This window comes from Bombina bombina, chromosome 4, assembly GCF_027579735.1.
Source record: "Bombina bombina isolate aBomBom1 chromosome 4, aBomBom1.pri, whole genome shotgun sequence".
NCBI lineage: Eukaryota > Metazoa > Chordata > Amphibia > Anura > Bombinatoridae > Bombina > Bombina bombina.
The window spans coordinates 1045976704-1045992409 of record NC_069502.1 but is presented as its reverse complement, the minus strand read 5'-3'; the positions used below and the strand labels follow the sequence as shown (position 1 = coordinate 1045992409).

The 15706-nt window shown below is 39.8% G+C and overlaps 1 protein-coding gene across 2 annotated transcripts in view; it reads right to left on the bottom strand.

The window, feature by feature from the left end:
* FERMT1 (FERM domain containing kindlin 1) overlaps positions 1 to 15706 on the bottom strand; it is a 144783-nt gene that overhangs the window by 64348 nt on the left and 64729 nt on the right. For both annotated transcript variants that reach the window (XM_053712175.1, XM_053712174.1), the window contains exon 4: positions 5788 to 5922. In XM_053712175.1, coding sequence (XP_053568150.1) covers positions 5788 to 5922 — 135 coding nt within the window. The remainder of the gene's footprint in view (positions 1 to 5787; positions 5923 to 15706) is intronic.

Here is a 15706-nt window from a genome sequence, read left to right as displayed (position 1 = left end):
ACCATGCATTTTTAAAGGTGGCCAATTAGGGACAGCTATAAATAGATCACTAGAGTGTGCAGCCAAAGGCTGTGTGGAATATAACAGTGTTCTGCGCTTTCATTTCTAACAGAAACTGAAAAGAACAAAATTCTCAGAATGGAATTACAGGAAAAGGGGACAAAATAAATAATTAAAGTATATTGCAGAGTTTTATTTATATATTATATGTATGTAGAGAAAAGATAGACTATAAAGAGCACTCGCTTAGGTACTAATGTAATGTGAAGGAAGCAACGACACACAACATCACAAGAAAGAAATATTTAAAAATTAGTTTTTAATAATACAGGAAATAAAATATGAGGGTACCCCTCAACCATAAAATATTAATTACGATAAAATAGATGTATATTGTTTCCTGTAGTGGACACTGATAAATGTGGTGTAATAAAACCCAATTGTATATCACAAGGAGACTGGGCAAGAAATATGTAAGTATATTAAGTAGATCAAAGATAGGGACACAATCCCACTGATCCCACAGTACCGCACCACCCAGCCCCATACAGGCCTATTGCAGGGAAACATTTAAACTAAAGTGTCAAGTATCACTGAATAAATGTGGAACATATTTCACACAGTTAGAAAAATAACTAGCGTAGGGTATTGACCCCAGTACCGTGTAGTACACTCACTATCGTAGGGTAATAAACCCAGTACCATGTAGTACGCTCACTAGCGTAGGGTAATAAACCCAGTACCGTGTAGTACGCTCACTAGCGTAGGGTAATAAACCCAGTACCGTGCGGTACGCTCACTAGCGTAGGCAGGGGCGGACTGATCAGCTGGGCAAATAGGACCTGGACCGAGGGCCCAGCATGTAGGGGGCCCCCAAAAATGGCATCTCCATGGCTCCTGGTGTGCTGCATAAGATGGGTTTGACAGCTACCCTATCAGTAACTAAGCAGTTAAGTGCGGGTTTAGTGGGGGCCCTGGCCCCAGAGTGGGGGCCTTGAGCCTGGATGTGGGGTTTGTTGCTCAGGGGGCCCTAGACTGTGGGGGTTCTGTCAGGGGTCTGTGACTGTGAGGGCCATGGAGTGTGGGATCTGGCTCTGGAGGTTGGGGGCCCTGCCCTTGACATTGGGGTCCAGGCCCTGGAGGCTGGGGGCCTGGTGGGTGCAGGGCAGAGAGGCTACCATGTTAATTTGAATGTGTCAGTCAGTGTGAGACAGTGGGGGCCTCTTCCTAATTTTTGCCCGGGGCCCTGATTGGTCTCAGTCCACCCCTGAGCGTAGGGTAATAAACCCAGTACCATATAGTAAAGAACCTGAGTAGAACTAAGGTAAATAAAAGATAGGGACACAATCCCAATTGTAGTACCTGTACCGTACAGCCCATCCCCAAAAGAACAAATTAATTTACAAAATCTCTATCACTAAGTATATGTGGAACATTTTCACACATATAGTTAAGCGTTATACATAAAGTAACTATTCACCTTGATGCGCCTCAGCTTCTTCAAAAGTAATAGAACCTCTCACACATTACCTCTACTTATTTTATTTATATATACAATTTATCATTTTATATTACCTTCTCAAAATGTTTAATGTCCCTTTAACTATCTTTCAAATGTACTTTTATTAACAAATTTGCTTCCTTCTCTAGGTATCCTTTGTTGAAGGACCAGCAATGTTCTGCTAGGAGGTATCCAAACAAATTAGATGAGCCAATGAAAAGCAGCCAGCTCCCAGTAGTTCATTGCTACTCCTACCTAAGTACCCTTTAAAAAAAAGATTCCTAGAGAACAAGGCAAATTAGATAATAGAAGTAAACTGGAAAAGTTGTTTAAAATTGCATGCTCTATCTGAATCGTTAGAGAAAAAGTTCAGGTTTCATGTCCCTTTAAGCACAGGATAGTCAGTCTGGAAAACTGAAATCATGTGATAAACTCCTGTTCCTAAATAGGGAAATTCTCAATTTCAGATTCTCCATATAGGCTTAGAAGAATATCAACAATCAGTAAAATCACAAAGTATCACAAAAGTCCCTTTACAAGGTATGCAGCAGTTAAATATCTGTTATAATAAAATACCCCTGAAAGGCACCAGTGCCTGGAGTGCTTATGTTCCTACAAATTTCACTGGACCTGATGCTTTACTCACTGGGATCTGCATCACCTCAGACACCTATCAGACAAATAACTCTTCCTTTGGGGCATGTGTGAAGTACCACTTGGCTGGAACATATACAGTACATTGCTAATACGTGAAACAACAGAAGGCTCTTATACATGCTTGGCTATTCACTGTATAGTAACCTCTGCTCCCTGGCTTTATTCTTGCTCATGGTCTTATCTTCATTCCTTCTGGCCAAGTTCCTGCATACAATGTATCTGATGATCGGTATCTAAATACCTTGCTCCTGCTGACCTTTCCCTGACATTATACCCGCTGGCTATACCTGCTACTTTGTTTGATGACCACAGGAGTTTACATTGGGAGTGACATTGGTGCTTCCAGAAGAAAGGAAGAAGGTTTTTGGGTAAATATTTCATTTGTTAGCTTTGGGAATTGTATTTTCTTTAATTTTTTCTTTCATGATTTAGAAAGAAAATTTTAAACCACTTTCCAATTGACTTTTATTATCCTTTTTTTGCTTCATTCTCTTCATATCTTTTATTGAAAAGCATATTTATGTTTAAATCATTTTTATTGAAAAATTTTCATTCGTGCAACAACAGAGCAAGTGTTATATGTTTACAGGCATTATCAAATACAACATACATAATTGTCACTATCAATTGCCATCAGCTAATACATCTATAAACTCTCTATATTCCGTCTTATGTATTCTTCACCCTTTTACATTGCCGTGTTGATTAATCCCTGAAAGTCCATATTTGAGTGGGTAGTCTCTGTTGTTGCATAATAAAGCGTAAGATAACTCACATCAATTTTTTATGATTTTCTTTTCTCTACTAATAACCAAAACAAACTGAAACAGTTATAAAATAAGTGTTCGGATGCCGGGATGTGGCTTACCTGTCTTAGATTCCTATAACGCTTCACAATTCCCTAGATGTTGCTCCTTTTAATCCTATCTAGCCTTCTAAGTAGACCAGTTAAAGCCATCTCTAAGTATCCAATAATACCATACTTCATCATTTTTTTCTTTTGTGTTTAAAGACCAAGCTGCACATTCATACATGTTATATGTGTGTTGAATTTTATTTTTGATTTCTGGCCAGGTGGGTGTACCCACCTTCCAATATTTGGCTATACAGGTTCGTACTATCGTGCATATGATTCTAATAAAGGTATTTATTGGCTTATTGTATTTTTTAATTCTTTCATGTAGCAGTGCCTGTGTGATGTTGAGGTGAATTTGTTCATCTAATAGGTAGCTTAACATGGAAGAGAGCGTTTTCCACACGGTTTGGACCTCTGTGCAGTCCCATAACATGTGTCTATAAGTTCCCACTTCCCCACACCCTCTATAGCATTGTCTAGAATTGTTTTGTGACATATATGAGGTTCTAGTTGGTGTTAGGTACCATCTGAATATTGTCTTCAGATTATTTTCTCTCAAGTCTGCACTTAGCAATCCCTTTGTAGCTGTATGAAATATCTCATACCATGTGTCTAAGTTTACTGTCTTCTCTATGTCTGCCTCCCATTTGAGCATTAGTGTAGTTTTAGTCTTAGATCTTGCTTTCTGAATACTTAGGTATATTATAGCGATAGCATGTTTCGGTCTCCCCTGTGAATTACAAAGACCCTCTAATATTGATTTATTTTTGTCGTTTTCTTTTCCGAGGTATGCCCGTAGGGATGAAGTTACCTGCAAATACAAGTACCAATGGATTTTTATAGGGGCCAGTTTCTCCTGAATTTGGGTGAAAGTCATTATCTTATTTTGAACCAGCAAATCCGCCACACGGTATAATCCTTTGTTTTCCCATTTAGCTACTTCTCTCTGTGACTCCCCGTGTAGTAGATATCTAATAGGTTGTAATGTTGACCCCACTGGGCATAGTCCTTTTTTGTGGGCCAATTCTAGCCAGATGTATTGTGTGCATTGACTGGCTAGTGAAAGGCAGGCATCTGTTCTGTGAGTGGTAGTTTTACATTCCCATAATATAGCGTCAGCTTTACTCCACGTTCCCATGTTGGATTCTAGCTGTGTCCAAAGAGCCTCATGTTTAGATCTGAGTGTTAGTGTGTCTTGGGCCAGTCTAGAGGCCTTAAAGTAGTCAATCAAGTTCGGCACACCCAGCCCTCCCAGGCTCCTATGTTTTGTCATAGTTTTGCTGGCTATTCTGGCATTCTTTTTACCTCTAATGAATGTCAAAATGTCTAACTGTAGCTTCTCTATATCAGAATATATAATTTTTATGGAGAGGCGTTTTTGTCTCATTTAAGTAATGTATAGTGTTTATCAAGCGTCTAATGTTGTCTGGGGCTTCCCTATCTTTTATAAAGCCTACCTGGTCTTTGTGTATTAATTTGGGCAGTATATGTGCGAGTCTATTGGCCAAAATTTTAGTGAAGATCTTCAAATCTTGATTTATTAAAGATATGGGTCGGTAGCTGGCGCATTTCTTTGGGTCTTTGCCTGGTTTAGGTATGACTATTATTTTTGCTTGGAGCAGTTCTGGGGGAACTGGGTTACCCTCCAGTATGTAATTGCAAAATTTAGTGAGATGGGGAATTAGGCATTCTCTGAATAGCTTGTAGTATTCACCGGGAAAGCCATCTGGTTGAAAAGCATATTTAAATAGGCTCAGTAGCTGCTGATCAGTGGCTGCACATAGATGCCTCGTGTTATTGGCTCAGCCATGTGCATTACTATTTCTTTAGCAAAGGATATCTAAAGAATGAAGCAAATTAGATAATAGAACAAAATTAGAAAGTTGTTTAAAATTGTATTCTCTGTCTGAATAATGAAAGAAAATGTTTTGGGTTTCATGTCCCTTTAAGTAATTCACTTCAGTCTTGTTCTAAATTAAATAAAACGTGTTTACATAATAATGTTTTAAAATCACCTCTCCATTTTCTTTGCACTTTTTGTTAAAGGGATATGAAACCCCACATGTTTTCTTTCATGATTCAGATACAACCTACAATTTCAAGCAACTTTCTATTTTACTCCAATTATCAAATTTTCTTCATTCTCTTGGTATCTTTATTTGAAAAGCAGGAATGCAAGCTTCAGAGCCAGCCCATTTTTGGTTCAGCACCTGGGTAGCGCTTGCTGATTGGTGGCTAAATGTAGCCACCAATCAGCAATCGCTACCCAGGGCACTGCCAAGAGAACGAAGAAAAAGTGATAATAAGAGTAAATTAGAACGTTGCTTAAAACTGCATGCTCTATCTGAATCATGAAACACAATTTTTTGGGTTTCATATTCCTTTAAGCAACTGGAAAGCATACAGCCTGAGCCAATCAAAAAAAAAAAAAAATCTACCACCAATGCTGTTAATAGTTATATGAGGACATGCTCCTGGCTGGTTGTTGCCACCAGGGAAGAGGGGCTGACAAGTTTCTGTACATAGTTCTAAGGCAAACTGGATGACTTCATACTATTTTTTATACTTGTCAACAACAAAACAAATGAATACATATTTTTAACACCTACACAATGCAGATAAGGATGCTGATAATTTAATGATTTTAAAAAATATGGAGATTGTTGTATTTAACAATTTGAACACTTGATCAATACCGATATAAACAACAAAAGAACAAAGTATAGTAGCAGAAAACAAAAAATGATATATGTTAATATAACAAATTAAATACCTAGTCCAGAATTACTGCTCGGGCTCAGATTTATAATCTCTTCAAGCAGTGTGTCCTTATTGTCTTTTTTCTTTTTCTTTTTTGCTAAATCTTCCAAAGGTTTTAGTAAGGAAAGTTCTTCAGGCCGTCTGATATCTAAAACCAAATTGACACACAGACTCATAAACAATTTTCTAAATAATCTATAAACACATGCAAATAATTCCAATATTTAGGATAGAGTGATGACAATCAATTTAATATGATAATTATACAGAGATTAAAGGGACACTGTACTTTAACATTTGTTTCCCTTTTGCTACCGAAATTTATTTTTATTTTTGAGACCACTTTATTTAAACATAAGTAGAGCCTTTGTTTGTTTTTTATTATCTATGGAAACAAGATAATTTTGGCATAACATAAGCTAATTGCAGCTGCGCGCCATACTTCTAAAATTCCAGGCAGGGAAGGGGTTAATCAGTTAGCTGTTACTATTTGCTGTAGTGTAGGGATTACCCTCCCACATGATACCCCCCTGATCCCTCCCAAACACCTCTCTTCCCTCCCCCCTCCCATTAATCACCACCATCTAAGGTGATGGCAGCAAGTCTGCCATTGTGCAGTTTAGGGCATTTTTTAAAAATGTATTTATTTATTTTATATTTTCTTTAGGGTAATGTGTTTTCAATGACTTGTTATACCATTGCTCCTTTAGGTTTATTTTGCAATTTAAATACTGGGTTTTGCTTTTTGACACCAGTATCTATTGTTCTCAATGATATGCCCATTCAAAGGGATTGAACCTGCATGTAAAGCAGACCTTATTGAATCTCTGTCTTTCTATAAACAAATTCAATACTTTCATTTAAATTTTCATTAAAGGTGGTGGTTTCAATGAGCAAAGACTGCTATTTCAATTACAAGAATAAGCTTAAACAATTACCAACACATTTCTCATTATGCAGCAAGAATAACAAGTCATAGGAACACATTAAAATGAAAGATGAGTTACAAGTCAGTGTTTCTCAACTCCAGTTCTCAAGTACTGCTAAAAGGCCAGGTTTTCATGATACCTAAAGCACAGGTGAAATAATCAGCTGATGGGTGACAGTACGAGGCGCTAGCGTCAAACCCTATCCATTTTCTGATTAGTTGTGCATCCGGTGACCTCACAGAGACACGGACCAATTAGATCATGCATTAACGGCCGAGGGCAGATACGCTCCAGAGAGTTCTGTTCTAATCAGAGCCTCAGGCGACGCAACCACCTCTGGGAACCTAACCATGGGTCCCACCCCCCACAACGTGCTTTTAAAGGTTCTTGGACAGAATGCATGTGCCCCGGATAATAATCAAACAAATGTCTGTCGGAATAACAGTCCGTTCTGTCTGACAACTTTTAAAAACACGTCATGGGGGGGTGTAGTGCAAAGATTACCCTCCCACTTGACACCTCCCAACCCTGGATCCCTACCTGATCCCTTACAAATAGCTCTCTTTCCTCCCTCACCCCCCCCCTAATCACAACCATCTTAGGTGCTGGCAGACAGTCTGCCAATATCCAGTTTTAGGGCCTTTTTTGAAAACTATTTTTATTCACTGTAGCGATACCTCCCTGATCCCTCCCAAACATCTCAGTTTATCTTGTTTTTTTATTTATTTATCAATAATAATGGTTCTATAGTGCAGCAATCTCCTCTTACCCCCCCCCAAGCGAATGTCAGCGCTTGTTGCGAGCAATCAATATTAGCACTCCACTTTGTAATACCAGCCTACGATAATGTGTGCTGGTAATACAAGTAAATTGCAATGCGAACATAAACTCGCGTTCGTATTGCTAGCAAGCATTGTGCTCATGAGAGCGCTCTTCCATATGCTCCTATGGGAACCTTGTTCTGATGCCGTCACAGATGGCACCAGAACCTTGCGCATCAAAGTGGGTAAATAGCGCAGGGATAAGAAGCATTTTGGCAGCAATAGTAAGTCTGCCCGGCTGCACGCAGCAGGAGTCTTGGAACCTGGCATAAAGATTCTCTCCACTGAGTGTTGGGGGAGTGTTGCTGCCCATTGTGTTAAGAGGCTTACCACGTCAGAGTCCAGCAGCTTGGAAGAGGCATGCGAGAGCCAGGGTGAAGTTCTAGAGACTCTGCTTTCAGCAAATTGGATTTTGGGGAGACTACAATGCTGTATTGTTTCTACAATGCAAGTAAAAATTAGCAACTTGTATTATAAAACAAAATAAATTTGCTACATGTTTGTGATGCAAAATTCTCATTTTTATCTTTAGATTTATCTAGTTTTAATGTATAGTTAAAATGCATACATTGTCATAATTGTAGCTCCTAAGGTCTTTTCATTAAGAAGCCAGTGTAATTCTTAGTCCAATGCATGTATTTATTTATTGAACTTCCTAATGGGGGATTTCTGCTCTTATATAAAGCTTGTGGTAGGATAAGTCGTTATTTGTATTTTTATGTAATTTTACTTTAATGGTTAAAAGCAATTTTTTTAATTCATTTTTCCCATTTTATGAAAATCATTCCTGTTTTTATTATTAGAACATTTATACAAGGAAAGTTATCACCTTGTCCTGGTTTCCTCTGTCACTTACAACTTTGAGATGTTAAAGGGACATTCTACTCCAGAATTGTTATTGTTTAAAAAGATAATACCTTTATTACTCATTCACCAGTTTTGCATAACAAACATATATTAATACACTTTTTACCTCTGTGATTACTTGTTTCTAAGCTAAGTTCATTTGCCAGACTTGCATTTTAGCCAATTAGTGCTGACTCTTAAATAACTACACGGGAGTAAGCACAACGTTATCTATGTGATACACATGAACTAGCAGTGTCTAACTGTGAAAATGCACTGAGATAAGAGGCAGTTCAACGGCTTAGAAATTAGCATATAAGCCTACCTAGGTTTATCTTTCCACAAAGAATACCAAGAGCAAAGCAAATTTGATGATAAAAGTAAATTGGAAAGTGGTTAAAAATTTCATGACCTATTCGAATCATGATAGTTTAATTTTGACTAAACTGTCCCTTTAAGTAAAATATTTGGAAATTGTAATTGGATTGCTGCTTTGTTGTTACTACTTAGCACATTTGTAGAATCTGTAGTATTTAAGTATTGGGTGCTAAAATCAGGATAGTATGTGCTATTTCAAATGCAACTACCCCTAGAACATTTGTGCCCATGACACATCTTTGACTTAAAGGGATAGTAAACATTAGAGATTTCAGTAAACTAGTTTTAAATCGTATTGTGCAGTTAAAAAACAGCTTGGAATGTACAGTTTTGAACAATTGTGGAAGTGTTTTTACCTTCACTCCCAACTGGCCCTTTTAAGGCCTTTTTCTCATTAAAGCTAGCTTTGGTTGGCTTCACACCTAATCAGATGCTGTCAAATCTGGCCCATGAACAGCAAAATACACAACCAGTTGAGCAGTTCTACAGCACATAGATGTTGGGTCATTAAGATGTCATATGTCCTACAGCAGAGCAGCAAGAACTTATCCTCCTTTGCTGTGAAAATAAAGTTTTTTTCCCCCAGTAACTACGGTTTAATTTGTCAATTTACTACAAGAGATTTGTTGATTCCTTAGACTCCCTTATTTTCTTCAAAAAAGTTGGTAACCCTTCCCTCACCAAACATTTTTTATGTAGCATAGGGAGCCCTCCCCTTCATCTCCTCCTCCCCCTCCGGTGATGAGCCACTTGCCCGTCTCTCTCCTTCCCTCCAACGGCATCACTGCAAGCTGATACACTGTCTAAGCTTGCAGTGAGGATCAGAGTATGAGCCAAACTGTTGGATGTAGGTACTACGTCAACAGGGTACACTTGGTAAAGTACTGTATGACATAGTACCTACACCCGTTTGGCTTAATAGGTTAAGTCTGTGGGTGGTGAATGCTGAAGGTGTGTATGGGAAATATGTTTTAATTGTGAAATAAAGAGATACATTATTTGGCTCTATTAACAATGGCCTAGATTACGAGTTTTGCGTTACGGTGTGGTATAGCTGTATCATTGAAAAATTGGCCATTGCGCGTGGAATGGCCGTTAACACATATTACAATTCGCCACAGTATAGGCTGTAAGCAAGAATTTTAGCCTTAACGCAATCCTCCATTCCGCACTCAATAAATGGCGCCGTATGTATTACAGGTTGTGCGGTCCGGCTAAAATGCTTGTGTTACACCCTATTCCAACACGATCCATTCTGCAATCTGAGACCAGTAGTTATGGATTTTGCGAAACAAAAATGTTTCACAAAACTCATAACTAAAATGTTACAAAGTACACTAACACCCATAAACTACCTATTAACCCCTATTCTGCCACCCACCCACATCGCCAACACTAAAAATAAACCTATTAACCCCTAAAATGCCGGCCACCACATTGCAAAACACTAAATGAAACTATTAACCCCTAAATTAAAAGTTACAATAGAACTATCTTTAAATAAATAAAAACTTACCTGTGAAATAAAAATAAAAACTAACATTAAACTATAAATTAACCTAACATTACTATTCTAATAAAATAAAAAAAATACCAATTAAAAAACCTAAATTACAAATGTAAAAAACCTAACACTACAAAAAAATAAAATCTAACATTACAAAAAATAATAAACACTAAAATTATGAAATAAAAAACTCTAAGATTACAAAAATAATAAACAAAATTATTAAAAATAAAACCAATTACACCTAATCTAATAGCCCAATAAAAATAAAAAAGCCCCCCAAAATAAAAACACCCCCTAACCTGCATTAAGCTACCAATAGCCCTTAAAAGGGCATTTGTAGGGCATTGCCCTAAGTTAAACAGCTCTTTTACATTAAAAAAAATTACAAAGTCCCCCCTAAAAGTAAAACCCCCCCACCCAAAATAAAAAACCTAAGTCTAAAAAAAATCCTAAGGTACCCATTGCCCCTAAAGGGCATTCAACACTAACCACATAAAATCTACTCACGGTTCCTGAAGTCAGGACGTCCATCTTTATCCAGACGGCGAGAAGTCTTCTTCAATGTGGTGACATCTTCATCCATCGTGGGGCAATCTTCTTTCTTCATTCCGGTGTCATGGAGCTGTGGAGGTGCAGAGGGGCGGACATCCAGCTTGGAGGATCCTCTTCATACACAGTTCGTACACTGAAGCTTAAATGCAAGGTACCCATTTAAAAATGGTGTATCTTGCATTCCTATTGGCTGACATTTTCAAATCAGCCAATAGGATGAGAGCTACTGAAATCCTATTGGCTGTTCAATAGATACCACTCATTTTATTGCATTCTTTACGCGGATAGCGCAAAACTCATAATCTAGGTGAATGGTTCTTAAAGGGAACTAAAAAATATAATGCATAGGAGAGAGAAGCAATTAAATGTGTTAAAATATTTTTGCAAGGAAAAATTGTTGATGTGTTTAATTTTGAAACACAAATTAAATGTATATTGTATACCTAAGGATTCAATGCTCATTGACTGAAAAAAGACAACTACCAGAGTTCTATTCTTGGACAGGGACATCGTTCTGTAACTATAACAAAAAAATAAATAAAATATTTATTTCTTCTAAGAATTTAGGTAAAAACGCACCATAATTAGAAGATAATGCCTGTAGAATCAGGGGTCATTTTTAAAAGTACTGTTTGGCAGAAATAACCTATTGCATATTAAAGGAATAATTACATTAAAGGAACAAGCCTGGAATAAGTCTAACGCTGTACTACTGATTAATTATGACTGCAGTCTGGTTTGTATATGTGAGTCTGCCTCACAGTACCATAATTGTACAAGTGATATACAGTATGTATAGCATTCCTTTCACATACTTTTTTTTTCCAGTACTTATAACAGAACAAGATCAGTCTTGTTGGTGTAATTAAACATATCTCAGAGAAATTCCATAGTATAGTTAAGGATACATTTATCTGCCCAACATTCTTTTGGGCAGATGCATGCATTAATGACATTGTTTTGAAATAAAAAAAAGAAAAAGTGTATTATTTGTGAAACAATGAACTTCATTTAATGAAAAAACAAACAATAGGCCTTTTTATTTGACTTTTTATAAAAGCAACAGTGAAACAACATACCTGTAGCAACTTTAAATGATGAATTGTATTATGAAAAGGTTAGTGTTCAGTAAGTAACAGATGTGTTTGTGTGTTTTTGATTGGTTTAAACAATTACCATAATCCAACCCTTTTGTAATATAAAAAAACTAACATAACAAATGAGACAGAGCTAGGATCAGTGACAATAAGCTCCATGCAATAAATATTCTCATGATATACCAAGTTAAAAAAAAAACACTTTTTCACATGCAAATAATTTTAATATATTTTCTAGCAAGTTTTTCATATGCAAATAGAAATGGATTTCACAGTATTCTGTTAGCAGCATATTATGAGGGTTTAGGATCAAGCACTGATTCCGTCATCCATTTTTGTGAGTCAACTCATTATGAGCAGGCTATAAACATTAAACTGAAGTTACGATTTCTTACTGCGAGTTCCAAGAAATGTGTCATTTGAAAAAAAAAACACTATTGTGCTTAATTCAGGACAGCATACAAGCCTCCATGACATCCTATTATATAAAAGGCCAAGTGTGTTTGTCCGAAGCTGTCATGCGCAGTAGAGACAGCACGAGGACAAACACACCTGGCCTTTGAGTCCTACTCCCTAGCTGACCTGCGGCAGAAGTGGGCGTGGTCATGCATGAGCGGGGACGTAGCCGGCATGAAGGGGGTGTGGCTGGGCGTGAATGACCTGAAGGGGGCATGGCCGGGCATGAAGGGGGCGTGGCCGGGTGCGGTCGCGAGATAGAGAGGGGAGAGAGATAGAGAGGAGGGGAGAGAGGGGAGAGAGAGGAGGAGAGAGAGAGAGGAGAGGAGGGGAGAGAGAGGAGGAGAGAGAGGAGAGGGGAGAGAGAGGAAGAGAGAGAGAGGAGAGGGGAGAGAGAGAGAGGAGAGGGGAGAGAGAGAGGAGGGGAGAAAGAGGAGAGGGGAGAGAGAGTGGAGAGGGTGGGAGAAAGAGAGGGGGGAGAGAGAGTTCAAAAGAGAGGGGGAGAGAGCGCAAAAGAGATGGGGAGAGAGAGCAAAAGAGAGGGGGGAGAGAGTGCAAAAGAGAGGGGGGAGAGAACGCAAAAGAGAGGGGGAGAGAGAGAGAGCACAAAAGAGAGAGGGAGGGAGAAAGATAGAGAGGAGAGAGAGAGGAGGGGAGAGAGGAGGGGAGAGAGGAGAGGAGGGGAGAGAGAGAGAGAGGAGAGGGGGGAGAGAGAGAGGGGAGGGAGAGAGAGCTCAAAAGAGATGGGGGAAAGAGCGCAAAAGAGATGGGAGAGAGAGAGAGCGCAAAAGAGATGGGGGAGAGAGAGAGAGAGAGCAAAAGAGAGGGGGAGAGAGAGAGCGCAAAAGAGGGGAGAGAGAGAGAGCGCAAAAAAGAGTCCTACTCCCTAGCTGACCTGCGGCAGAAGTGGGCATGCATGAGCGGGGGCGTAGCCGGCTTGAAGGGGGTGTGGCTGGGCGTGAATGACCTGAAGGGGGCATGGCCGGGCATGAAGGGGGCGTGGCCGGGTGCAGTCGCGAGATAGAGAGGGGAGAGAGATAGAGAGGAGGGGAGAGAGGGGAGAGAGAGAGAGGAGAGGAGGGGAGAGAGAGGAGGAGAGAGAGGAGAGGGGAGAGAGAGGAGGAGAGAGAGAGAGGAGAGGGGAGAGAGAGAGGAGGGGAGAGAGAGAGAGAGAGAGGAGAGGGGAGAGAGAGTGGAGAGGGTGGGAGAAAGAGAGGGGGGAGAGAGAGCAAAAGAGAGGGGGGGAGAGAGTGCAAAAGAGAGGGGGGAGAGAGCGCAAAAGAGAGGAGAGGGGGGGAGAGAGAGAGGGGAGGGAGAGAGAAAGGGGGGGAGAGAGAGCTCAAAAGAGATGGGGGAAAGAGCGCAAAAGAGATGGGGAGAGAGAGAGCGCAAAAAAGATGGGGGAGAGAGAGCGCAAAAGAGAGGGGGAGAGAGAGAGCGCAAAAGAGGGGAGAGAGAGAACGCAAAAAAGAGGGGGGAGAGAGAGAGAGCTCAAAAGAGAGGGGGGGAGAGAGAGCGCGCAAAAGAGATGGGGGAGAGAGAGCTCAAAAGAGAGGGGGAGAGAGAGCGCAAAAGAGATGGGGAGAGAGAGCGCAAAAGAGATGGGGAGAGAGAGCGCAAAAGAGATGGGGAGAGAGAGAGAGCAAAAGAGAGGGGGGAGAGAGCGTGAAAGAGAGGGGGGAGAGAGAGCGCAAAAGAGAGGGGGAGAGAGAGAGCACAAAAGAGAGAGGGAGGGAGAAAGATAGAGGGGAGAGAGAGAGAGAGAGAGAGAGAGAGAGAGGAGGGGAGGGAGGGAGAGAGAGGGGGAGGAGAGAGAGAGGGGGGAGAGAGAGAGCTCAAAAGAGAGGGGGAGAGAGAGTGCAAAAGAGATGGGGAGAGAGAGAGCGCAAAAGAGATGGGGGAGAGAGAGCGCAAAAGAGATGGGGGAGAGAGAGAGTGCAAATGAGAGGGGGAGAGAGAGAGCGCAAAAGAGAGGGGGAGAGAGAGAGCGCAAAAGAGAGGGGGAGAGAGAGAATGCAAAAGAGAGGGGGAGAGAGAGAGCACAAAAGAGAGGGGGAGAGAGAGAGCTCAAAAGAGAGGGGGAGAGAGAGCTCAAAAGAGAGGGGGAGAGAGAGAGCAAAAGAGAGGGGGGAGAGATAGCAAAAGAGAAGGGAGAGAGCGCAAGGGGTGGGACTGCAAAAAATGGCCCGTGTGAACAGGCTTTAGGACTAGTTTATTTTATTAATGTTGATACCCTTTTGCAACATTATTATAGTTTGTGTATATGGGCCAATAAATTTATATTTGACTGTGCATATAATATCCAAACAGGCCATGATGCAAATCTCCACTACGTATTTTTGAACATTCTAGCTTAAGGTTCACTGTGTGTTAAAGTTATCAGGGAAAACAGAGGAATCTAATATTTCATACTTGATCATTTCTTCCATTAGTTTAGAGTCTACATAACTTAGCTTCATGTGTACATTAAATATTATTTATCTCATAGATTCTATATACATACCTCCCAACATTTCAAAATTCAAAAGAGGGACACCCCCTGCGACAAAAAAATTGAAATGTGGTGGGCGGGGCTTAAAAATCATAAGACTAAAGTAATTTAAATAAAATTCTAAATAAAGTCATATATTTGAATACACTTAGGCAGTAAATCAAACACAAGCTCAAACCACTGGTATGGCTATGTGAGCTATGTATTTAATTAACATTTGCAGAGACATTGCTAAATATTTTTATCTTAATTGGACATTTAATAATAAATTCTTTAAAACTGCTCTCTGCATTCCACATTAATATTCAAGATTCTGGCATTTAAAGTCAGCAAAAATGCACAGTAGCACACTACATAGCATACACTTACACATGCAGATACACACACACACTACATAGCATACACTTATACAGGCAGATATACAGACACTACATAGTATACACTTATGCATGTAGATACACACACACACACATTACATAGCATACACTTATACATGCAGCATACACTTATACATGCAGCATACACTTATACATGCAGATACACACTTATACATGCAGATACACATACACACACTACATAGCTTACATTTATACATGCAGACACACACACACTACATAGCATAAACTTATACATACAGATACACACACACAGTTATGGATACAGATAGACACACACACTACATCATATATGGGTATCTGTAATTCATTGTATGGGGTCCTGGGGTTGGCAAGCACATTAGCTGGCAGTCTGCGGCTGCTACTGTTCGTTACCCTGGTATTAGCACTGCTCATTGTATAAAACCGAAGGCATGCTAGTATTATCACCAGGGGTTAGACATCATCACTACCAGAG